The sequence below is a fragment of the Pseudonaja textilis genome, chromosome 12 (genome assembly GCF_049901715.1).
Source record: "Pseudonaja textilis isolate UNSWEBS1 chromosome 12, rPseTex1.2, whole genome shotgun sequence".
Taxonomy (NCBI): domain Eukaryota; kingdom Metazoa; phylum Chordata; class Lepidosauria; order Squamata; family Elapidae; genus Pseudonaja; species Pseudonaja textilis.
In genome coordinates this window covers 10751498-10778442 of record NC_142001.1, presented here as the reverse complement: position 1 = coordinate 10778442, position 26945 = coordinate 10751498, and the positions used below count along the sequence as shown (strand labels likewise).

The 26945-nt window shown below is 42.8% G+C and overlaps 1 protein-coding gene across 1 annotated transcript; it reads left to right on the top strand.

The window, feature by feature from the left end:
• Positions 1 to 915: 915 nt before the first annotated feature.
• LOC113437974 (endothelin receptor type B-like) lies at positions 916 to 22094 on the top strand. Its single transcript, XM_026703179.2, has 8 exons — positions 916 to 1069; positions 5992 to 6550; positions 13064 to 13176; positions 13261 to 13465; positions 15921 to 16070; positions 18726 to 18859; positions 20169 to 20277; positions 21668 to 22094. The coding sequence occupies exons 2-8, from the start codon at positions 6059 to 6061 to the stop codon at positions 21809 to 21811; spliced, it is 1347 nt and encodes a 448-aa protein (XP_026558964.2). The 5' UTR covers positions 916 to 1069; positions 5992 to 6058; the 3' UTR covers positions 21812 to 22094.
• Positions 22095 to 26945: the final 4851 nt, after the last annotated feature.

Genomic DNA, 26945 nt, shown 5'->3' with positions numbered 1-26945 from the left:
GGGGAAATTCCCACAAAGAAAGATAAAGTGTGGTAGAGCCCAGGGCAGAGTCAAGAGAGGAATCAGCCTGGAATCATTACGTTCCCAATCCCTCTTGCATTCTACTTACTTATCTAGGGCCAGTTTAGTGCTCACTGTTATTTGACCAGATTCTTGTATATAGGCATCAAGCACTAAATCAACTTAAAAATTCAATTTATTGTGTAATCCTGATTCTTCGCGCCTGACCAAAAAAAAATAAAAATAAAGACACACAAGCAGCATTATAAAAATATTTGCAGAAAGAGTCTACACGTAAAACTTAGCATGCCAAAATGGGAACATAAAATTGACAGATATGTCCTTTTCTAAAAATACAAGTCTCTTTCTTTCCATTTCATTTAGGTGAAAACGTTGGTGAGAAGCATATCATCCCCATTCAGCACTATTTTACAATCCTCCTCGTGAGAAGTGTTTAGTTGCGAGATTTTAAGGGCATTGGCCTCATTGCTTTGTACTCTTGTGTCATTTCTTTCAACACTGATCATCAAAGTTGGGGTTAACACTAGACACCAAAAGTAAAGAAAGAAGGGGGGCAAGAAAGAGAGAGGGGAAAAAACAGAAGAAGATTATCTCATGCGCCAAACAATCCTGGCTCTTTTATCAGAAGACAACAATAACAAAGATCCCAATTGAAACGTTGAAAAGCCAAACATGTATCAATAATCCTTTGCTGAAAATCAGATGAGCTTGCATTTTGGGATCTGTTTCCTGAACATGAGATTCCTCTGACCGTAACTGTCCCCTCCTCTGCCTTCCCCTTGCCTGAAGCATACAACTTGTTTGTGTTATTCTCGTCTCACATGACCAAACTTACCCTGTCCATCCAATGTTATTGGCTGTAGGCCCTAAATAAAAACTGTTGAAGGACAATTTGAGCAAACTGAATTTAGCATCTTTGGCTGCGTCGTCTTGGTGGCCGCAGATTTAGAAGCTCTTGGTTCTAAATGCCTCTACCCAGCAAAACTGGAAAACTGGAGTGTAGGACTTCAACGCAAGAATTATCCTTTGCTTTGACCATCCGGCCAAGGTAACGAAATGGGAATTTGAACATTAACAAGTTGTGTGCATCAGGCTAGGAGAAGAGGGAATCTCGCTAGGGTTCTAAGGCATGAAAAATGACAATGACAAATGGTTGTTTGCTCAGATTTTGGATATATGTTTTGGGTGATCAGTGCTTTGGCGATATGTGGACCATCATTTTTGAAGTATGTGTACAACAGGGATTGTTTGGAAATGGCTATTCTTGAAATAGTGAGGGGCAGGTGGGAGGGAAGGAAGCAACAGAGGACATGAATGTGAAGATGAAAATGGCCAGAGCAGTGTTTCTCAACATTGGCAACTTCAAAATGTGTGGACTTCCCCAGCCAATGGGTGGCCTGAGGAATTTATGGGCATTGAAGTCCGTGCATCTTCAAGTTACAAACATTGAGAAACATTGAATTGAAGGATGCTTCTGTGTAAATTGCATTGATCTCAAATTCTTTCTTCATCTTACCTTGTTGAGGTGTACTCCATGAAAGCTAGGTTTAAACAATTGGGGAACACAAACGAGTGAGAGCTTGATCCTATATTTACAAGCTATAACCAGGTAAGTGCAAATCTTCCCAGTAGAAAACGCACAGCCTCACCATCAGAGACACCAAATGCATCTGAGAACTACTAAGCTACAGAAACCAAACTATTTATTGATTTAGAAATACTTCAATAAGAGATTCATTTTATTGTATTAATTGTACTTCAGTGTCATGGATGTAAACTATTATGGGTTATGTATATTTTAATGGTTTCAAATTTTATTTGGTGATTGTCACGTGATAAAAAGTTTGTAGCTCTTAAAATCTAAAAAAAGTTATTCCTAGGACTGAAATTTTCTTGCATCTGAAATTTTCACTGACTGATGTTTTAAGGCAGGGTATCCCATTTTAATACATTTGTCGCAATTTTTTTTCATTATTCCTTTCATCTTGAAGTTCTTTCCTTTTCATTATTCGCTAATCTTGCAATTAAATTATAAGTTGGGATCCAGGATCTGTTTTAAAAAGTTTTGTAAATATAATAGGAAAGTAATTGCACAGCAATCATTTTGCACAAGGAATTATACAAGGAAATGCAATATTATTAAGCATTAATAATGCATTTCAACTTCCAAGCAATTTACTGCTTTTGAAAGAACTCCTTTGTCTTTTATTTAGCAATGGAGAACTAATTTGGTGCGGTGATTAAGGTGCTGAAAAAAACCAGGAGAGTGGGAATTCTAGTCCTGCCTTAGGCTTGAAATCCAGCTGGGTGACTTTAAGCCAGTCACTCTCTCTCAATCCCAACTCACCTCATAGGGCTGTTGTTGTGGGGGAAACAAGAAGAGGAAGGTGTGTTGGATATGTTGGCCACCTTGAGTTTTATGTGTATGTGTGTATGTGTATAGGGGTGGGGTAAATATCTTTAAAACATGTTTTAAAATTTACTCTTCATTTGCACAAAACAATAGCATGAATAGAGTAGAGTAGAGTAGAGTAGAGTAGAGTAGAGTAGAGTAGAGTAAAGCAGAGCAGAACAGAACAGAACAGAATAGAATTCTTTATTGGCTAAGTGTGATTGGACACACAAGGAATTTGTCTTTGGTGTATAAACTCTCAGTGTACACAAAGAAAAAATAAAATACATTCATCAAGTATCATAAGATACATCACTTAGTGATAGTCATAGGTTACTAATAAGCAATCAAATCATACTAGGAAACAAAACAATATAAATTGTAAAGATACAAGCAACACAGTTATAGTCATAAGTGGGAAGAGATAGGTAATAGGAAGGATGAGAAGAAGAAGAATACAGCCCTACTAAGTAGTTTGACAGTATTATGGGAATTGGTTGTTTAGCAGAGTGATGGCATTCGGGGGAAAACTGTCCTTGTGTCTAGTTGTTCTGGTGTGCAGTGCTCTATAGTGTCGTTTTGAGGGAAGGAGCTGAAACAGTTTATGTCCAGGATGCGAGGGGTCTGTAGATATTTCCACAGCCCTCTTTTTGACTTGTGCAGGATACAGGTCCTCCGTTGAAGACAGGTTGGTAGCAATTGTTTTTTCTGCAGTTCTAATTATTCGTTGAAATCTGTGTCTGTCTTGTTTGGTTGCGGAGACATGACATATCAGATTCAGCAATTTGCGATCCACCAAGCTGTTAGTGAAAATCAGAAAGTAAGTGGACAATGTAATTTAATGTAAGCAATGTAATTTAACCTAATTTAATGTCTGGGTTGAATTTGAACTCCCAGTGACTTCATCGTTAACTGAAAGAGGTTTCTTCTTTCTAATAACCGAGACAGTGTCCCTCGTTTTGATCTTCTGCATTCAGAACTAGCTTCAATGTATTTTGATGATATCATGCCTTAATCAAACCCAACTAGATATTACAAATATCCTTAATATAACAGACAACAGATAATCAGAGTTGGAAGGGATCTTGTAGGTCATCTAGTCCAACCCCCCGCCCAAGTGGGAGACCCTACACCATTTCTGACAAATGGCAGTCCAATCTCTTCTTGAAAATCTCAACTGATGGTGCTCCCACAACTTCCAAGGGCAAGCTGTTCTATTGGTTGATTGTTCTTACTGTCAGAAAGTTTCTCCTTATTTCCAGGTTAAATCTCTCCTTGTTCACTTTCCATCCATTATTCCTTGTTTGGCCTTCGGGTGCTTTGGAAAATAGCTTGATCGCCTCCTCCCTGCGGCAGCCCCTCAAATATTGGAAGGCCTCTATCATGTCTCCCCTGGTCCTTCTCTTTACTAGACTAGCCAAGCCCAGTTCCTGCAACCGTTCATTGTATGTTTTAGCCTCCAGTCCCGTAATCCTCCTGGTTGCTCTTCTCTGTACTTTTTCTAGAATCTCAACATGTTTTTTATAATGTGGTAAACAAAACTAGATGCAGTACTCTAGGTGTGGTCTTACTAATATCCCATACACAGTACAATTTTCATATGCCTTTGCCATCAGACATGCTGACTGTGGCTGATGGGACTTGAAATAGCGATAGCACTTAAACTTATATACCACTTTACAGAGTTTTACAGCACTCTCCAAGCATTTTACAGAGTCAGCATCTTGCCCCCAACAATCTGGGTCCTCATTTTATTGACCTTGGGAGGACAGAAGGCTGAGTCAATTCTGAGTGGGTCAGAATTGAACTCCTGGCTGTGGGCAGAGTTAGCCTGCAATACTACATTTATATCATTTGTGTCACTATGGCTCTTATTTAGCAATAGCACTTAGACTTATATACTGCTTCATAGTACTTTACAGCCCACTCTAAGTGGTTTACAGAGTCAGCCTGTTGCCCCCAACAATCTGGGTCCTCATTTTACCAACCTTGGAAGGAGGGAAGGTTGAGTCAACCTTGAGCCACTCAGAATCAAACTCCTATGGTGAACCTTTTTGCTATGGTGTGCCGAAAGTGCACACACACTGGCACCCACATTGCAATGCGCCCCACCCCCCCCTTACCTGCACTGTGCATGCATGCACCTCCCGGCTGATTTTCAGCCTGTCTGAGGCCTTTTTCAGCCTCCCTGAGGCTCCAGGGAAGCCTCTGCAGCCTTGGGAGGCCGAATACCGGGCCTTCCAGAAAAACCAGAAGTGCCTGTTTTCAGCCTCCGGACAGCCTCTGGAGCCCGGGGGAGGCTATTTTCACCTTCCCAGGGGCTCAAGGGAAGCTTCTGCAGTCTTTGGAAATATAGGAAGTGACAAAACGGGCCCATTTTTCAGCCTCCAAAGGCTGCAGAGGCTTCCCTCGAGCCTCAGAGAGGCTGAAAAAGGCCTCAAATGGGCCAAAAATCAGCTGAGAGTGTGTACATGTGCAGTGCAGGTAAGTTTGGCTGGGGCTCGTGTGCCCACACAAATGGCTCCACATGCCATCTGTGGCATGCGGGCCATAGGTTCGCCATCACGGTCCTAGAGTGAGCAATGAGTTAGCCTGCAATACCGCATTCTAGCCACTAAGCCAACATGGCTCTGGCGGTGCAGTGGGTTAGAATGCAGTACTGCATCCAAATAATTATTAAGGGGAAAATAGGTTTTGCTTTGCGCTATCCATTGTTATTAAAGAATGGCCTTGTCTGTAACTGAAACTAATAATGTTGAGTTCTTGAGGAACATTACTGACATAAATGCCAAATTTAGCTCTCAGTAGAAACCTTCTTAAGTAAAATTTCATTAGTTGGAATAGAAGCAAGTAAAGAAAGAACATAGCTGCTAGTTCAACAGATGGTCTCGCTTCCAGCAGAGGTGGTATTCAGGTTCTGTGGTATTCAGTGGAAATTTTGAGTAGTTCGGAGAACCGGCAAATCCCACCTCTGACTGGAGTTTTACAGTATTTTTCCCCTGCCAAGGCCACCAAGCCACGGCCACAGAACTGGTAGTAAAAAAAATGTGAATCCCACCACTGGCCTCCACCTTCATTGGTACAGTAGATGCTCCTAGTGACAATGGAGGGAAGGGCTTTAGTTCCTCCCCAGACCATGTGTAGTTTCCATCAGTAGATCCATAGGGGTCTATTCTATCATGAGGAGGAAATAACACTTGTACATGACCAGCTTCCTATTTGCTCCATCAACTGTAAACATCACCTTGTCATCTGTCAACTTCTAACATTTTTCCTTTAACTTGGAATGCCACATATTCTATTTTTTATAGTTTATTTCCAGTCCTCTAGGAACTACAGAAGCAGATACCTATTTATCTGCACCCCTAGGGTTTAGTTTATCAATTTTACTGGCAAATTTCTATGGCAATTCATCAAACCAAATTTCTATGGCCATTTATACCCCAAACCATCAGGGGTATAAAAGAAATCTGGGCTGTGGGTTGCTTATCCTTATCTTCTGTGAACAATAATCTAATGGAAAGAAATTCATGCTTATATCAGTATCCCTTTTTCTAATTTTCTCTCTTGTTATCCAGATTCTTGTAAGCATCTTCCACCTGCCGATGAGAATAGGAGGTCTTAGGAGACATCGTTAACCCTGCTATGCTCAACACACACAAAACTGTGTGGGTTTTTGACCTTGGCTTCCCCATGGGTAGACATCTCCCTACTCTAGTGTTGGTCTCCTGCCTGATCTTGGGTGTCTCCAGCCAGACGGCCAACAGCTTCAAAGACAGCACCATATCTTTGGAGATTCTGGGAGAAGATCCAACTTTGAAGATTATCCAAGCAGGTGTCTTCCCAGATCAGAGAGTCCCCTCCAACAAGTCAAAGGACTTTTCTGGAGATGCCATCCCACAAGCTCCACTACCGGTCATGTGTGAGAAGCGAACAGAAATCCGGGAAGTGTTCAAGTACATCAACACCTTTGTCTCTTGCACTATCTTCATTGTGGGCATCATTGGAAACTCCACCCTGCTAAGGATCATCTATAAGAATAAGTGCATGAGAAATGGGCCCAACGTTCTCATTGCCAGCCTTGCTCTTGGAGACCTCTTCTACATCCTCATTGCTTTGCCCATTAATGTGTATAAGGTATTTATTTATTGTATTCTTCTACTTATAACTTACCATGGCTATTCAACTGGGTTTATCGCATTGCTATGATGCCCTTCCTTTCAAATCCAGCTCCACTTGATTGATCAGTGGGATGAAGTCAACAGATGCTCAGATATAAGGTTGGTAATGGTGGCACATGCATGACATAAAAAGATGCATCTGCTTGGGATGCAGCCAGGAAGAGCCCATATAAATTGGTACACCCCGTGTAGTAGCCACAGAAAATTCCAGATCTTATCCCTAATGTCAAGTGATTGTTAGTTATCGTTCTGTAGCTCAACAGCCAGAAGCTGATCAGATGTTATAAAGGGAGTTGAAAATGGGTCTGGATTGCAGGGATGCCAAGGGTCCTTATCAGAGAACTGACAATCTAACCTGGCAAGCTGTTTCTGTGACCTATAGTTTGAAATGGCACCGTCCAGAGGTGGTATTCAGCAGGTTCTGACCAGTTCTGGAGAATCAGTAGCGGAAACTTTGAGTAGTTCAGAGAACTGGCAAATCCCACCTCTGACTGGAGATTTTACAGTATCCTTCCCCTGCCACGCCCACCAAACCATTCCACTGAACTAGTAGTAAAAAAGATTGAATTCCACCACTGGTACAGTCCAATAAAAAAATAGGATGTGTATGTGTAACCTAATGAAGAGAAGGCTGAATAGCCATCTTCTACTACTTAAAGGGTTGTCACAGGGAAGAGAACATTGATTAGAATAGTTTAGTTTAGTTTAGTTTAGTTTAGTTTAGTTTAGTTTATTGTCAGTGCACCTCAAACAACAAAATCAAACACTATCCTCAATGCAGACTATGACCATGAAAATAAACAGAAATATATATATTCTATACAACTGAACTGAAAACCGCTGATGTTCCATTAATATTGCACTATACAGTAGAACTCAATAGAGTTACTGCCCTGGGATAGAAGCTGTTTTTCGGCCTAATTTGTCCTTGTTTTTATTGTCCTGTACCGTCTGCCAGATGGCAATAGTTCAAAAAAAAGGGTGCCCAGGATGAGATGGATCTTGGAGCATGTTTTGAACTTTCTTAAGGCGGGGGTGACATGATAGCAGGGTTCTGATATCTCAGAGGCTGCCACAAAGAAGAGGGGGTGTCAAGCTATTCTCCAAAGCACCTGAAGGCAGGACAAGAAGCCATGGGTGGAAACTCATCAGAGGGAGCTCCAACCTGGAACTAAGGAGGAATTTCCTGGCAGTATGAACGATTAATCAATGGAACAGGTTGCCTCCTGGAGTTGTGGGTGCTCGATTATGGAAGGTTTTCAAGAAAAGATTGTCTAGGATGGTATAAAGATTCCTGCCTTGGGCAGGGGACTGGAGTAGAAGACTTCCAGGGTCCCATCCATCCTTATGATACTATGAAAGTGACAAATATGGCTATAGGGTAGGATCTCTATGGGCTGAAAATATCCTTCTGGTGGGCTAACTGAAAACATTTTGTTCCTGTCACCCAAGAAATATAACCCGACCGACTTCACAGACCAGAAAACGTGCATGTGGAAGGATAAGGAGAACTCAAAGTCACTGCTAACATCAGAATGAAAATGTGGAACTTGCATCCTACTGCAGTATTATTTTTTCCACCGCTTGTTGAGCATTGTAGTAGAAGGAACAGTAGAGCGATTGTTCTGTAGTTCAAGAGCCAGAAATTGATCAGATGTCATAAAGGCAGTGAAATGTGATTAATTGGGAGGCCTCCGGGCCAAAATATCTGTGAAACATAATTATTTCACATATTCCTCCTTCCCAGATATTTCGGTTTGGGATTTTTTACACAATCACCTCCTTTGAATGTAATCAGAAGTCAACTGGGCAAGGATGAAAAAGAGTGTAGTACTTAAAGCAATCTTCTCTAAATTGGTTTCTGTCAAGATATATGTCCTACAGCAGCTGGAGTTTAGAGAAGACCCGATTTAGTTCAATCTGGAGATGTCCTTGTGGAGGATGTGTGGGATCCAAATATTCTGGAATCCTTTGGAAAGAGAAACTGACATCCCTCTCACCTTTTGCCTGGAATTAGCTTCTCATACAGGAAATCCTATATATACCAGAATGCCCTCACATTTACAGTAGCCGTGGTGGTGCAGTGGTCGGAATGCAGTACTGTAAACTACTTCTGCTGACTGCTTGTTGTGGCAGTTCAGTTCTCACTGGCTTAAGGTTGACTCAGCCTTCCATCCTTCTGAGGTGGGTAAAATGAGGACCCAGATTGTTGGGGACAAAGAGGCTGACTCTATAAACCACTTAGAGAGGGCTGGGAAGCACTATGAAGCAATGTATAAGTCTAAGGGCTATTCCTTCCTTCCCTCCCTCCTTCCTTCCTTCCTTCCTTCCTTCCCTCCCTCCTTCCCTCCCTCCCTCCTTCCTTGTGGCTAGAATGCAGTATTGCAGGTTAACTCTGCCCACTGCCAGCAGTTTGATGTTGACTGGCTCAAGGTTGACTCAGCCTTCCATCCTTCTGAGGTGGGTAAAATGAGGACCCAGATTGTTGGGGGCAAGAGGCTGACTCTGTAAACTGTTTAGAGAGGGCTGTAAAACACTGTGAAATGATATATAAATCTAAGTGCCGCCCTTCCTTCCTTCCTTCCTTCCTTCCTTCCTTCCTTCCTTCCTTCCTTCCTCCCTCCCTCCCTCCCTCCCTCCCTCCCTCCCTCCCAGTGGTTAGAATATAGTATTACAGGCTAACTCTGCCGATTGCCAGCAATTTGATCCTGACTGGCTCAAGGTCAACTCAGCCTTGGATCCTACCGAGGTGGGTAAAATGAGGACCCAGATTGTTGGGGACAAGAGGCTGACTCTGTAAACCTCTTAGAGAGGGCTATAAAGCACTGTAAAGCAGTATATAAGTCTAAGTGCTATTGCTATTTGTAGACCAGAGGGGAGGGGATAAGTTCATGCAAGCGGCTGGCAAGCACACACAAATGCACAGCTCCATTTCCATGAATGCCATGCACACACAACTGCCACTCATGCAAATGGAGAATGCACACACATACTCGCCCTCTGCTTGTGCAAGGGAAGATGCGCTTATGCGCTCCCCGGCCATTTCCACAGCCGAGTTGCAAACCCCTCATGGCCCACTAGTGTGGGGGCATCCCACAGGTTAGGGATGTCTGCCCTATACCATTTCAAACAAAAGGTTGTTCTATCTCTTCTTAAAAACCTCTAGGGTTGGAACACCCACGTCTAATAGAAGCAAGTCGTTCCACTGATTAATTGTTCTAGCTGTCAGGAAATTTCTGGATGAGAAGCATTTTGGCCTAGTTGTTAAGTCACATGGCTAGAATCCAGGAGACTGTGAGTTCCTCTTCCACATTAGGCATGAAAGCCAGCTGGGTGATTTTGAGCCAATCATTGGGAGACTGTGAGTTCTAGTTCCATATTAGCCATGAAAACTCTGGACTAGTCACTCTCTCAGTCCAGATTCATGTGACAAGCCAATGGATCAACACTTGACCGACTGGGGGTGGAAAGGTAGCCTGTCCCTGTGGAGAAATATTAGGAAAAACATGCAATTATTGGATATTGTTTTCTAATATTTGGGACCCTGTCAATATTCCATCTCTAAGAAATATTGCTGCATACTGATCACAAATAAAGAGATTGGCCGAAGAGTTTGAAAGAATACAGTACATTTTGTAAATAAAAATTGTGACAGTTCACAAAGGATACTAGGTTACTTAATTCCATAGCAAAGAAGATAAAGCAAGAATGGTTAAATTGATTACTTTATTTAAAGAGGAAAGTATGTTCTTATTTGGATATCACTTCTGGAATTTGAGCTTGTGAAGAAATAAAATGAAACTTTGGTCTTGTTTTTGTTGATTAGAAAGATTTGGTGTTATAGAAATGGCTAGTTATATATTAATGTGTAAAAGCAAAAAGTTGAGGTTGAAGTGTATTTATCTTGTACCATGCTAGGAAGAATTGGAATTTAGTGTCCCCTTTTCTTTCTTTTTTCTCTTCTTCCTTGTATCTCACAACCCCCTTTCCCCCACTCCCTTTCCCTCCTGTAATTTCCTATTTTTGTGTGTGTGTGTGTGCGTATTTTATATAATAAAATAAAAATGATAAAGATGACAAATAGAGAGATCTGCGTATGTATTCCCAAAATTATAAGTGAGCCCCTCATGGTCTACCTTACATATTCTGGCCGTTGAAGTAGAGTTAGATGATCATCGAGATTTTAAAATTGGGATAATCCTTGTAATTTATCTTTCATCACACCAGCAAACCACAAGATTGTAACGTTTAGTGTGGAAAAACAGCAGTTCTGAAATTGGAACAAAGTGTTCAAAACATAAAACAACGTAACTGACATGGAGGGTTTTTTTTTAGAAAGAAACAAACACTTATTGAGTCTTCATAAATCTTGTTTACGCTGATTAAATCTGAGGTTCTTTTCTCATTCCTCATTTGCCTTATCATAAGCTTTATTTGGAAGCATTCCATGTATTACAAATAATTCTCAGAGAAACCTCAATGACTCATTTATTTATACATCAATTTGTATATCACATGATTTCAGACTCCGGGCAGTCTAAAATTATTTTAAAAAATCAGTTTAAGCAAAGAACTACCATCCAATCTCACACAGTGCAAAAAAAGAATGAAACATCCATTAAAACTCCAATCTGCAAGACTCGCCATTAATGCTTCCTGAATAATTTTCACAATTTGGGGGGGATTGTTACTAGTTAGGGGGCTTTAGATATGTCTCAAGGCAAGTATTCCTTGAGAGATATTTGAGTAGGTAATGGTAAAGGAGTCCCTGCAGATTTTAATGTCTGCCTTGAATCTAGTCATTTCTCTCTAGTAACAAGCCTGCTGGAGACTGGAAACGGCCCCATTTCCGGTCTTCTGAACTTCCGGGGGGCCTGTTTATCGCCCTCCCTAACCCTCCACACGCCTCCTGTACTTACCTGCATCCAGAACAGGTGGCTTGGGGACTTCTGGGAGGGGTGGGGCTGGGTGGGTGGGGCCAGCCAGGAGTGCGATTTGGGGGTTCTCCAAACTGCACAGAATCTTAAGCTAGGGGCTCTCCTGAACCCCTGCGAGCCCCTGCAGCTAGGTAACCTTGGGCCAATTCTTCTCTCCCAAATCTCAACCCACCTCAACAGGTCGTTGTGGTGGGGTAAAAAGGAGGAAGAAGGTCTATTAGCTTTGTTTACCACCTTGAGTTGCTTACAGTATATAAACAATAAAGGCAGGATAAAAATAAATACATTAACTAGGGCTTGAAAGAAACTTAACTGATTTTACTAGAATACTAGCTGCCATTTCAACCTAGTTACACAGTCTTCGCAGTGGTGTACTGTACAATTCTTACAGGGCATTGGTCAAAACTACTGATAGGATTGCAAATTTTGCCCATCCCATCTCACATTCTTATGGGGGTCATTGGAGAGTTATTTATGTGCGTACAAGGTATTTATGTTCTTGCCATTGAAACAAGCCTTTTTACTGCAGAGGGATAAAATGTAGATTGATTCGCTCAGGCTTGTTAACATTTTAGGTTTTTTCCCTGGCTTCTGCTAAGGTCAGGAAATTATCCAGAAATGCAGCGTATGTAAACATGCAACTGCCATTTATGAGCAATCATGAGAAAGGAAAGGCGCTCATGTTTGATCACATGCAGGAATCTGCAGGGAAAGAACTAACTAAATCTGGAGAGGGTGGACAAGCCCTTCCCCAGTGACTCTCAACTGACTGTCAGTCATTCCTGAATTACAATAAAGACTAGCCTTCTTAATCCTGTTTTCAGGGACACCTGGCAGTTTTGACGTTAGCTTCCCACTTTCCATGCTGTTAGGATTTTTAAAGACATGCGTCAGGTGCAGGGGTGGGCTTCAAAATTTTTAGCAACAGGTTCTCTGCCTGGTTGCTGGGTGGGCATGGCGTAGTCGGCCTCCTGAGGTGTTTTTGCCTTCCCCGGACTCCGGAGGCTCTCTGGAAGCCAGAAACAGGCCCATGAACTTACCTGCGTCCAAAAGAGGGCACCTGGAGACTCCTGGGAGGGGTGGGCTGGGTGGGGCCAGCTAGGATGGAAGGCTGAGTCGACTTGGGTTAGTTAGGAAGGAAGGAAGGAAGGAAGGAAGGAAGGAAGGAAGGAAGGGAGGAAGGAAGGAAGGAAGGAAGGAAAAAAATAGCCATAGCACTTATATACTGCTTTGCAGTGCTTTTATAGTCAGCCTCTTGCCCCCAACAATCTGGGTCCTCATTTTACCCACCTCGGAAGGAGGGAAGGCTGAGTCAACCTTGAGCCGGTCAGGATCAAACCGCTGGCAGTGGGCAGACTTATAGTTATATACCACTTCACAGTGCTTTTACAGCCCTGTTTAAGGAGTTTACAGAGTCAGCCTATTGCCCCCAACAACCTGGGTCCTCATTTTACCGCACTCTAACCACTGCGCCACCATGGCTCATTATGGAGAAATAATGTTGAGTTTCTTTCCTTTGTTTTTCTTCCCAGCTTCTTGCAGAAGATTGGCCGTTCGGGGTGCAGATCTGCAAGCTGGTGCCGTTCATACAGAAGGCCTCCGTTGGCATCACTGTCCTCAGCCTTTGTGCTCTCAGCATAGACCGGTAATAAACTCTTCGGAGCATTTCCCGTTTTTACTGAAACACCTTTTCCTCTGGCAAATAGCACCTCCTTCCTTTCTCCTCTAGATACCGAGCAGTGGCTTCCTGGAGCCGGATTCAGGGCATTGGAATCCCATTGTGGAAGGCGGTGGAAGTGACTTTCATATGGGCTGTAGCCATCATCCTGGCTATCCCGGAAGCCATTGCTTTCGACTTGGTGAAACTGGATTACCGGGAACAGACTCACCGGGTTTGCTTGCTGGCCCCCGAGCAAAAGTCCAGCTTTATGTCGGTGAGTTGTTTCCTTTGGCGGTGATCAGAAACAGAGAAGTTGACCAACCAATAGGCTTAATGTTAAATGTGTATCTCTTCCTGCTTTGAACGGACAAGCTTCAGTTTAGTTGGGGAGAAGGTGGAAGACACAATGGCTGCCCGGAAGTGTTATTTCGTTTTGGCACATCGTTCATTCTGTTCAGGGGTCGGCTTCAAAAATTTTAGCAAGGGGTTCTCTGCCCGGTTGCTGGTTGGGTGTGGCCATGGTGGGCGTGGCCTAGTCAGCCTCCTGCACCAGGGCAGGGGGGTGTTTGCGCCCTCCCTGGGCTCCAGAGGCTTTCGGCGAGCCTCCAGGAGAATGAAAATGGCTTCCTCAGGCTCCGGAGGCTCTCTGGAAGCTGGAAAGAGGCCCATTTTCAGTCTTCCAGAACTTCCAGGTGGCCTGTTTTTCCCTCTCCCCGAGCTTCTGTGCGTGCTCTGCACTTACCTGCATCCAAAATGGGCCATGTGGGGGCTCCTGGGAGGGGACGGGTAGGTGGGGCCAGCCAGGAGTGGGATTTGGGGCAGAGGTGGTCTTCATCAGGTTCTGACCAATTCTGTAGAACCGGTAGCGGAAATTTTGAGTAGTTTGGAGAACCAGCAAATACCGCCTTTGATTGGCCTTGCCTCCATCTATTCTCCGCCTCCCAAGTCCCAGCTGATTGGCTGGGTCTACTTTTGTTGTCCTGCACAGGAAAACGGAGCTGGAAAGCAGGTTAGTGGAGTGGGGAGGGAATGGGGATTTTGCCGTATCCTTGCCCTGCCGTGCCCACCAAGCCACGCCCACAGAACTGGTAGCAAAAAATTTTTTGAATCCCCCTATTCTGCATAGAACCTTAACTAGGGGCTCTCCAGAACCCCTGCGAGCCCCCAGCAGCCCACCCCTGATTCTGCCCCACCTCTTATGTATCAGCCTTTTCCATTCTGGTGTTCCCTAACTCTATTGGGATTACTACTAATCCCAGTTTATACAGAAGGTGTTAGCTTGGAGATGCTCAGCAGAGTAAGATCAAATTCCTGCGGCGGGTAGTTCCAAATGTCCATGGAGAAAGGAAAAAGAAAATCTTTGAGAGAATCGGGAGACCTTTGAATGACTAAACAGCAGGGACAGTTGGAGGAAATGATGGCCACAAGTGACTTCATACCAGAATATGAAAACAAAGAGATAGGATGCTTTCCTTAAATCTCATTTCTCTTGGGATGACTTTGCATAACATAATGAAATTGAAAGGTCTTTATTATGGTTGAGGGAGGGAAGGAAGAGGAGAGGAGAGGAGAGGAGGAAGGAAAGAAGAAGGGAAGGAGTGTGGAAAGAAGGGAGGGAAGGAGGGAAGAGAAGAGGAGGGGAGAGGAGAGGAGGAAGGAAAGAAGGAAGGAAGGAGATAGCTGTAGAAAATCCATTATAAAAAAAGAAAGCAATAAACAATAAAACAACACATCTAACCCAAAGTTTTCTGCATATGCTGGCTTGGCAACTATGTTTTGTAACCCAGAATGTGAATGAAGAGCTAACATCCCTTAAAAACAATGAATATAAAATGTACCTGTATGCGCCTCAAATTTGGAAATAGAAAAGACACCATAGAAAGATATAGGCAAGAGCTTCTACTCTACAGCTATGGGAGCAAATCCTCTGAGGATAAGGATTCTTGTGAAATCTGCTCACCAACAATACAGAAGAAGCAGACAGAAGCACTCTCTAGAACAAGCCTCTATTTACTCTGAAAGAGCTTGGGTAGATACCCTGCAATCCGGACCTTGCAGTAGTTTGACATGTGAATATCATGGTAAAAAAAAAAAAAAGGCTGAGTTCCCACAACATAACAGCCTCTAAATTGTTTAACTATGATTTCTTTAAAAAGCCAGAAGTGGCTGGTTCACACAGCCATAGAACTTAAAACAATTACATGACATTGCTTAGCACAGCATCTAATTCCAATTTCTGCACACGAGTGAGCTCGGTGGTGTCAGGGCTCTGGTAATTACCCCCATTTAAAATCCCGAGTCTCGAGCCAAACTTCCAAAACTTCAAAAGGATTTATTGGGAGTTAACATGTCCGGCACTGCCTGGGTGTAGCTGACTCTGAGACACATCATTCATTGTAACCCTTGACCCTGGTTTTCCCCCACTCCTCTCAGTGTATCGTAATTCATATTCTCCAATGGGACACATCCATAGCCAAGAGTCATCAAGAGTCATCAAGAGTCTCCAGTTAGAATTTTGCACGGCAGAAACTTCGGTGACCTACAAACTATCTATGAAAACATTTATAGAATGCAGCTTTGGTTGCAAGCTGTACTGTGCTACCCCCCCCCCCGCCCACACACACATACTTTCTGCTGGCAACTCTAAAAGACCAGAGAAATATTTTATGAGTTGACAGGTCGTGCATTTCATTCCTTGAACTTATTTCTTTCTTATCCTCTTTCTACAGTTTTACAAGGATGTGAAAGACTGGTGGCTTTTTGGATTTTACTTCTGCCTGCCTTTGGCCTGCACTGGTGTCTTCTACTCCCTCATGTCTTGTGAGATGTTGAGCAAAAGCAACGGCATGAGGTTGGCCCTCAATGATCACATGAAGCGGGTGAGAATCCTCCACAGCTAAGATCAAACAGACTTTCAGCTTTGGCTAAACATGTGATGGTGGGGAGAGGTTTCCTTACTTTATCATTCTGTTTCCTGCCACTGTTCCATAAATGTCCATCTAATTCATGGTTGCCCAATCTTTTGGCTTGCCTGAGCTGCATTGAGTGAAGAGCAATGGAGGGATGATAGGATCTCCTGCCTTGAACAGGGGGTTGGACTAGAACAGTGGTCGCCAACCAGTGGGCCGGGGACCACTGGTGGTCTGCGAGAAAATTTTGGTGGTCCACAGAGAAATGTTCCCCCCAAAGCAATTAATCCAGGCTGCACGGGATCACAAGGCTGTGCTGCCCACATGGCCTTGCGGGAACACAAGGCTTGCGGTGCTTGCATTGTGAACAGGAGGTAGTGAGGGGAGGGGGGAAAGGGCAGAGGGGGGAACTTGCCCCACTCACCCCACGCGCCTGGCCTGGCCACCGGGCTGCTTCTTTCTGCTTCTTTCTTCTTCTGCTTTTGGCTGCATGCAAGGAAAGCAGCAAAAGTCTGTCTTTCTCTCCCCCAAACTCCGCCAGAAATGAGTCTTTGGGACCCTGCAAGGCATTGTGTTCCAAGAGACTCATTTCAGGTGGAGTTTGGGGGAGAGAAAGACAGACTTCTGCTGCTTCTGCTGCTTTCCTTGCATGAAGCCAAAAGTCTCTGTCTCTCTCTCTCACCCTCCCCCCCCAAGAACGGAGCTGGAGATGGTATCCTGCCATCCCAAATAAAGATCAGTAGGAAAACGGGGTGGGAAATTTTCCTGCAGACTTTTTTGAGGATTTTCCCAGGGTCTCTGGTCTGCGGGATTTAAAATTATGAGTTTGGTGGTCCCTGAGGTCCAAAAGATTGGCAATTCCCAGACTAGAAGACCTCCAAGGTCCCTCCCAACTTCTGTTATTCTCTTAATTCTGTCGTGGGTCACATATATTTCATTTCATGTATTTTATTTTATATTTTATTTGTTTTATTCTATTTATGATTTTATTTATATTATTTTATTTATATTATTTTATTTATATTATTTTATTTTACTTGCATTTATTATTTTATTTTTTATTCATTTTAATTTATTGTAATTTTATTTTATTATTATTTTTATTTTACTTTACTTTATTTTTATTTTATTTATTCAAATAAATGAACCAAGTAATGATTCTGGGCGGCTTCCGATTACAATTTATAATTAGAACAATTGAAAAGTCAGTAAAACAGTAAAAGCATCCACAAAATGAATAAGTATAAGCAGCAGCGGTGATGGCTAATCAACTAATAATGAAGCCAAGTCAATGATAAAAATGCATAATATAGTGAATGTATGTAAAAACAAACCTCCTTTATTTTTAAAAAATATTTATTATTATCTTATGGGATTATATTAAGAGCTGTCCAGTGCTGCATGTGGCCTGTGGGCCATGTGTTGGACTCACCTGATTTAAATAAGGGTCAATTATGTACATTTGTTGACGCTGTCCTTGGTCCTGCTCTGGAAATGCAACATAGCTCAGAAATTAATGGATCTCTTTCTTTGATAATTTGCTGATACAACAACAGTGTATACAACAGTGGTAGGACTCATCTCTTGGGTGGGTGGATGAGGTGGACCGGTTGCTTTCGTGGTGTGGAGACAATAACTTGGTCCTCAACACCAGTAAGACCAAAGAGCTTATAGTGGACTATAGAAGGAACAGATCAGACATCCAGCCCTTGCTTATCACTGGAGCAAGTGACCAGTTTTAAGTTTCTGAGTGTTACCCTAAAAGAGGACCTGACCTGGGGTGCCCACATTGCAGCCCTGGTCAAAAGGGCCCAGCAGAAATTATACTACCTGAGGCTTCTCAGAAAACAACAACTGCATGAAAAACTGCTGGTGACCTTCTACTGCTGCACCATAGAGATCATTTTAACTTACTGCACTTCTGTCTGGTTTTCCAGTTGCACAATGGCAGATAGGAAAGCACTCCAGAGGGTGAACGTCATTGCCCAGAGGATCATTGGTTGCCCTCTCCCCTCTTTGGAAGAGCTTTATAGCTCTCGCTGCCTTAAGAAAGTTCAAACCATTCTCAAAGATCCATCTCATCCTGGGCACCCTTTTTTTTTTAACTATTACCATCTGGCAGACAGTCCAGGATAATAAAAACAAGGACAAATAGGCTGAAAAACAGCTTCTATCCCTGGGCAGTAATTCTATTGAATTCTACTGTATAGTGCAATGTTAATGGAATATCAGGGTTTTTCAATTCACTTGTAGAGAATGAGAAGAATGTGTGTTTGTGTTTTATTTTTAGAGTTATAATATACACTGATGATGGCATGTAATTTCATTGTACAAAGTGCGATGACAATAAAGCAAACTAAAATGAAATTTACTTAAGTTTTATTTAAAAGTTTTATATCGCTGTTCATCTCATCTTATGATTCTGGGTAGTTGAGAGCAATTTAAGACAACTGGAACCCAAGCAAGAAGAAAAGAGAAATAAGTGAGAAACAGGAAAAGGCTGAAGCTCGTAAGGTCTGATCTAAGCACTGGAGGGGACAGGATGGAATGAAGTATGAGAGAATTGTTTGTCTTTTTTTCTGATCTTCTACTATTTGTTTCAATGGTCACACGTTTGTTTTCCAGCGCCGAGAAGTGGCCAAGACTGTGTTCTGTCTAGTGGTCATCTTTGCCCTCTGCTGGCTTCCTCTTCATCTCAGTAGGATCCTCAAGAAAACCATCTACAACCAACAAGATGCGGATAGATGTGAGCTGCTTAGGTGAGATCAATACACAGAAATGCCATGCGGTGATGATTGAGACTTTTAAAAAAATCGAAGCAGTTTTGACAATTAGTCTTTTTGCTTTACTTATTGATTGTTAAGTGCATTGATTCAATTATGGCTGTGCCACCTTTCCACCCCAGCTGGGACCTTCATGATAACATCCATTAGAAAGCTCTATAAAATTGTAAACAAGACAGCCATGAACAGCACGCTCCTTTGATTAAAAACAGTGTAAAGTCTTGAGGTAGGGTAGTGAAGGAGTGATGAAGATCTAAAGAAGCTTGGTACAAACCATGGTCAAGATTTTAATGGCCTTTCCCCCAAAACACAAGGTCTTCGGGCTGGGCTAACTATTGCTTTTATCATGCAAGTGGATCTGGCATCATCAGGACACAGGGCAGTCCCAAACCATGCAGAAGATTTACTACTCATCACCATGTACATCCTTGGTCAAGATCCTTTCACAAAAGTATTCTGCTATACTTAGGAAGTTCCTTCTGCAAGATAAGCAGAGGGTTGATTTAATTCAGGGTCTCCAAATGTGGCAACTTTTAAGACTTGCGGACTTCAACTCCTAGAATTCCTCAGCCACTCACTGGAATTCTGGGAGTTAAGGTCCACAAGTCCAGAAGTTGCCACTTCTGGAGACTCCTGGTTTAATTGAAAAGTCCCAGAGTGCACCAACCCTACAAGAACAACTTAGCTGCGCAGATACTATGCAAGACAGATGATCCCTCAAGTAATCGAGCCCTATGCTGTGTTCAGCTTTATAGGTAACAACCAGCACTTTGATTTGCACCTGGAAGCAACCTGACAACCAGTGAAGCAGTAATGTGACATGGGTAAACTGAGGCATGCCCATAAGTGGCCACACTACTGTATCTTGAACGTTGAAGCTTCCAGGTGGTCTTCAAGGGCAGCCCCATGGAGAGTGCCTTGCAACAGTCAACCCATAAATTAACCAGGTCATAAGCAATCCTTTGGATCATCTGGATTTGGCTTGAACTGAAAAAATTATCAAGGAAAAGAAACAGCTTGACCTCAGCTCTTCTAATAGAGAAAGCTAAATGGGTTAAATCCTAGTTAGTACTTGACTAGGATAAAGTAGGGAAGGCTACAGACCAGGTTGGGAAGTTGGAAAAAAAAAACTCCCAGAAGAAGGCAACGGCAACCTCTTCCATAGTCAAGAAAAGTGCTGGATATATTCTTGGAGTCATCAAGAGTTGACTTTGTCCTAGAAGATGTTATCTTGCTTCATCTTAATGTTCTACATGATGGCTTTTTCTTGTCTCCTTCCATTCAGTTTCCTTCTGGTTATGGATTACTTTGGCATCAACATGGCCTCTCTCAATTCCTGCATCAACCCTGTGGCTCTCTATTTTGTTAGCCGGAAATTTAAGAATTGCTTTCAGGTAAGAGAGTTGAGGAAAAGATGGTGTGTGAAGGGAGGGAGGGAGGGAGGGAGATGATGAATTGAAGCATCCGGAGCAGTACCATCAAAAATAGAGAGGAACACTTTGTTATTATTACTTCTCACGAAAGAAGGTGAATATACATATCCCAGGATAATGTTGTAGAGTCCAATCTGGGTCAGTCACTGGGACCAGAGATTTTATCTTCCGAGCTTTTGGACTTATGCTGGAGCCCATCTTCAGATAACTTCTCTCCAGGCTTGTAAAACATTCCTACGCCTGTTCCCAAGTTGCCATAAGAAAAGGGTTAGGGTTAGGGCTAGGGGGGAGGAAGAGAAAGGGGAAAAAACCCTGAAGGAACTCAGAAGCACTTTCCAAGCTCATCTCACAAAGATTGCAACTGAGGCAACCGGGAATTCTGGGCGCAAACATTTTCTATTGGAGGGCGTGATTGATGACACCCAGTCCACGAACCTGTTTCCTTGGACAATCTGAATTATGATCCACCCAGAGGGGTGGTGGGGAAACAGGGTCATAGGTGATTGTAAATTGTGTACCTCAGAGTCGGCTTCATACAGGTCATGCCAGCATGTCGCTCCTAATAAATCTTTTGAAGTTTTTTGAAGTTTGGATCGAGGCTCATGATTTAATTCGGGCGATTGCTGGAATCCTAGGAAGATAAAACTTCTAGTCCCAGTGAGCCAGATTGGACCCTGCATGATTACTCTTCCTTTATGATAATTTCTTCTCTTCCCAAGAAATTCCTACTCTTTGAGTATCTATGTCTGCAATCTTTTTTTGGCTCCAACTCCACTTAGCAGAAGCTCAGATGAAAAGTATATGGTTTACAAGCAGCATGAAACACCTCTTGTGGGGTGGAGAGCACAGACAGTCCCTTCTCTTTCATCACCAGCAAGCAGAATTGGGCTAGCTGTGGTTACTGCTAGCTTACCTGGAGCCCCAGTAGCACAATGGTTAAGTGCACTATTGCAGGCTAATTCTGCCCACCCCTAGGAAATTCAATCCTGATGGGGCTTAAGGTTGACTCAGCCTTCCAAGGTTGGTGAAATGAGGAGCCAGATTGTTGGGGGCAATATGCAAGTAATACTGACGTTGTAAAATATAGTCTTGTTCAGAATGTGCTGTAAAATACTATGGGGCAGTATGTAAGTCTAAAATGCTATTGCTATGATCTAATTCTGGAGGACAAATAACCTTAGCAGAGTGTGTGAAGGCAGAGCTACAATTAGTGACTTCTTGGCCTATCCTGGGCCAGGAAGAATAAGACAAATTTCATCAGCGATTGAGGACGATATTTGTCATCTGTCCATCTCAGCTTATTCTTCATTCCTGCCCTAAATGACTCTCATCTCTTCTTTGTTTCTCCTAGTCCTGCCTTTGTTGCTGGTGCCACCGGCCAGCACTTGGCATCCTCCCAACAGATGACAAGGGATCTGTGGGGAAATGGAAAGCCAACGGGCAGGAACTCGACCGGAGCAGTTCTCACCTGAGTAACAAGTGCAGTTCAACTTAGACCCAGGAAGAAAAGAAAATCTGGTTGGAATTTTGAGATAGATTTCTTGGATACCGTATCTTGGATTGGGGTATTCCTCTTGAATTCAATTTTCCTCCCCAGGGATCAGCCTTGATCTCAATCATCTCTGACTTCTCTCAAAGGTCAGATTTCTCAAAAGTCCCTGCTAAAAATATTGCTTTTCTCTTCTCTTCCCCCCCCCTTTTTTTTGATCTCTCAATGATCATCACATCCTTTTCTTTACTCATTCTTCCTCACAGAATAAAATATTGCGTAGGACCATAAGAATGGGCTTGATCCAGGGTTTTCTGCTCTGTATAAGGGGGACTACAGCAAACAGAAACCAGGGGTTGATACTCAACCAGGAGAAAACAGAAAAGAACTAAAGGTTGGCCCAGACCTGAGAAATTGAGCTATTTCCCAGTGGACAAACATGGCTTGTCACTGACTCCTCATACAAGCTTCGGGATCAGGACATTTCTTTCTTAAGCTAACTAGGTAGGAAGGAACACGGTGGCTCGCATGGTTAGTACGTTGGATTGGGGGTTAGCAAGTCTGCATTTGAGACTCAGATGCTGCTGTGTGGTTGGGTGAGCTCTCATCATTCGCTCCAGCTCCTTGACAGGGATATGAAAAGAGCCCCCATGGATGTCCCCCAGGCAACGGTGATGTCACCGGCTGATCCTTTCAACCCGGAGGCACCTTAAACGGTGCCTAAGACATGAATGGGACAGGAGTAGGTAGGAAGATGGAATCTCTTGCACTACCCATGTTCCTTTCCAAGAAAATGCAGTAGGATTTATAGTTCACCTGTAACTGAGGTTACATCAAAGTGGTAGCATGCACAGTGACATCATAATACTAACCTGCATCCCAAATTCTGACATAAATATGTAAATAACCTTTTTTTTGTTCTTATGCAGCAACATTTAATCGTATAATCCATTCCTTTTCCCACCAATGAAGGCCCATGAGTAGGCGCACAATGCCCTTACTTATTCTTGCGATGAAGCTGTTGGTTTAAGACTAGTAAGGCTCAGTTCGACTTTTCCAGTCAACCCTGAAACTAAGTGGATGATTTTAGGTCAAGTACATCTGTCCCAGCTTAACCTACCTTACACGGTTCTTGTAGTTGGGACAAGGTGTGGGAAGATCCATACCAGGTGCTTCTTAAGATGCTAGAAGAAAAGTGGGTTAGATGTGCAATGTAACACCCATAATTGCAGAGTAGAATGATCATTAGGTACAGAGGCGTGTGGAGAATAACCTTGGAGAAACTGTTACAAAATCATCTTGACCCAGAAAAACAGGAGGGTGTGAGAAGGAAACTCAAGATTGAGCTACCTTGACTGTCTATGTCATAAGAGGAGAAAGAGAATCTCTCTCTCTGACTTTCAAGATTGATAGCAGCCTCTCCAGTTTAGGTCATGTCAGGAAATAGACCCCACAAAAAATACTGAAATTGTATTTTATTGCTCTAGAGGATAATAAACTTGAGATGTCCTTAGAACAGAGGTCCCCAAACTTGGCAACTTTAAGACTTATAGACTTCAACTCCCAGAATCTGGGAGTCTCTTCTGGCTGGAGAATTCTGGGAGTTGAAGTACACAAATCTTAAAGTTGCCAAGCTTGGAGACCTCTGCCTTAGAAGAACACATCACCCATGAAGCTGAAGATCTGGAGCAAGTCTCAAATAGATTCAATTTGATGCCTGTCTCACTAATAGTTGGTGGAATCTTGTTTTGCTAGAATCCAAGTTAACAAAAGCATAAACTAACAACACACGGGTGGATTTATCACTGTGATACACAGTGAGCCACCACAACTGTCAACACAGGGCACGCTGAACCTAGCCAATTGTATCCTTAAGAACAGAGAGAGTAGATCCAGTGGTCATGAATCTCGAAAGCAACAGATTTTACAGAATCTCTTACCTTTTACCACTCCAGAAACATGTATGTATGTATATAAGTATGTCCCAATCTCTTAGTATAGATATTCTAATACATTGCCAACCTAGGGGCTGATTATATGTATTATATTATATTCTCCTATTTAGAAAGGATTATTTGCTTAGGATACAACAGCAAATCCTGAAAGATGAGACGCTCAGGAATGCATCCACATTGCCTGTGTTCTGGATCTTGCTAATATTTCTAACTTTACCCCTTACCCCTACCCTTTTTAAACAAACGGCTTTGCTTTTATTATATTCCTCATGCTAGGAAGCGAATTAAATATTTTACTGATAAAAGACTAAAATTATAATCCTAGATCCATTTACTGGGAATACATCAGTCAAGTTTAGTGTCTTTCCTTCGGCCTAAACCTCCTAGACCAGGGGTGTCAAAAACCAAGGTTCTGGCTCGCGAGGTGTTTAGACCTGGTGTCAGGTCCATTCAAAACCCAAGAAAGAAAACCTTAGACTCCATTGTTATAGAAAAAAGGACTTTTACTGAATTTGAAGTGGTAGCATCGGTAGAAATACAAGATCTGAGGCAATAGGTGTGAAAATCACATATAGAAAGTTACCCCATGTTCCCACCTGCAAGAGTTCAAACTGGCCATCCAATCAGTGATGTATAATTTATGTCATGTGGGGCATCTTCAGGTGGCGTTTCAGACAGGCTGACCTTGGCTTAGACCAAGGGTCTTGAAACTTGGCAAGTTTAACACTTGTGGACTTCAACTCCCAGAATTTCTGAACTAACATGACTGAAGAAGGAATTCTGGGAGTTGAAGTTCACAAGTCTTAAAGCGATCAAGTTTGAAGACCCCTGATCTATCATCCATCTATCATCTATCTATCTATCTATCTATCTATCTATCTATCTATCTATCTATCTATCTATCTATCTATCTATCTATCTATCTAATCTATCATCTCTCTCTCTCCATACCTATTTACCTATCTATCAATCAATCATCTATCTATTTATGTATCTATCATCTATTACAAGGGTCTTCAAACTTGGCAAGTTTAAGACTTGGGGACTTCAACTCCCAGAATTCCTGAGCTAATATGACTGGAGGAGGAATTCTGGAGTTAAAGTTTACAAGTCTTAAAGCGATCAAGTTTGAATACCCCTGGCTTAGACAGATAAGAGGCTACATCTGTGAAGTAAGCAAGTAAGCATAGTCAGGAAAACATCCCAACTTTTACAATTCTCCAATTTCATCCTCTAGCACTCTTCCCCCACGAAGGCCAATTATTCTTCCCTCCCCCCCGTTTCTATGGCAGCCGGAAAGACAAGGAGGAGGATGCTTGGAGACTGACACCTGGCCCATGGGGCCACCCTGGAAACTGAGCGAGGAACTGGCCCACGCGTGGCCCTCCCGAGCTCTGTTTTCGCTGGCAGAGGGTTGCAGGAGGCCATCGCAGCCGGAAACGGAGCTCGGGAGCCTGTTTTCGCTGGGAAAACGCTCAGGCCGCCACAGGTGCCCCTGGAACAAATGACGTCAAGCTGGCCACACCCACTCTGGCTTTACCCCCCACCCTCTGAGGTCAAACACAACCCCAATGCGGCCTTCAATGAAATCGAGTTTGACACCCCTGTCCTAAAGGTATTTCTCGACTTACGACGATTGGGGACCAGAATTTCACACTAAGCTGGACCAATATAACAACGACCAATTTACTGTGGTTGGTAAGTGAATCGTATCATCATTAAGTGAATCACAGTCATTAAGCAAATCCAGCTTCCCCAACTGATTTTGTTAGAAGCCAGCTGCGAAGGTCAGAAATTGTGATCACATGACTGCCAAACACTGCAGCCATTATAAATGCGCACCAGTTGCCAAGTGCCTGAATTGTGACTGCGACAGTTGTTAAACTCTGAGGATGGGTTGTTAAATCGCTTTTCCTGACACCATCAAAACATTAAACAAATTGTCATGATCCCAAAGGTGCTTTTTCAGGAGGCAACTTTCTTGTTTTTTCTCTTGAAGAGGTTTCGCTTCTCATCCAAGACGCTTCTTCAGCTCTGACTGGATGGTGGGCAATGGAAGGATTTGTAGACAGCTGGTCATTTGCATCCTTTTAAGGGGTCGTTGAGGCCACTTGGAGGTTTATGTGTCTTCAGGGTCACCTGAGTAGTGCAAATGGGTGTGGAGCCTTCGTGGCTGCTGGATGTTTTCTGCCCCGTGTCCCTTCACTGTTGAGCACACGCACAGGATGTTGACTATGAGTCCGTGTTGCCTACATCTCAGACTGAAGGGCAAATGGTTCCTATAGTCTAAAATTTTTCTGGAAATCTGTTCATACACACATTCGACTCTCTAAAAAAATGCAAATGACCAGATCTGTCTGCACGGGGTATAAATCCTTCCATTCCCCACATCCAGTCAGAGCTGAAGAAACTTCTTGGATGAGAAGTGAAACATCTTAACAAGAGGAAAAACAAGGAAGTCCAGTCGCCTCTTGAAAAAAGCACCTTTAAGGCAACCGTGACCTGGATGGCTGAAAATCTGCACAGACAAATTGTCATAAGTTAAGGAATAAAGCTAAATTAGCTTTAGGCTTCTATTGGAGGAGCTTTCCATGGCCTGGTTTATTCCAGATTTGAACATCTGAAATTCCTACCTGGCATGGAGGCCATCGGTTTAGGAAGCCTCTGCCAACAACCCAGGCCTCTAATTGAATTCGGAAAGATGATCTAAGAGATATTTAATTTTGAATCCAAACATTCCCAAATTCCAGCTGATCCAAAGAACAGCAACTGTGCTTTCTTTATTTTACTTTTAACTTGAGTAGCCTCTGAAGAGTTTGTAATAGTCTCAATGTAACATTAGGATTTAGGATTTTCTGACGGTCTGTGTAAACCATAACGTGGACTAAAATAACTTTTTTTTCTCTCAATAAAATGCTGAATAAAAAGGTTACAGATATTAGTGATGGCAACGTCTGTATTAGCAGATCTCAGGTCTACAATTATAGCTGAAAAGATACGATCAATAGCCACACCCACCCAGTTGGCCATGCCCAATGAGTGGCCTCAAGCTGGCCACACCCATCCAATTGGTCCTGCCCAGCTGGGCCCCCCTGAGGTCAACCCCAACCCTGATGTGGCCATCAACAAAATTGAGTTTGACATCCTTCCTGTATTATGGCAACCAAAACAGGATGTATATTTCA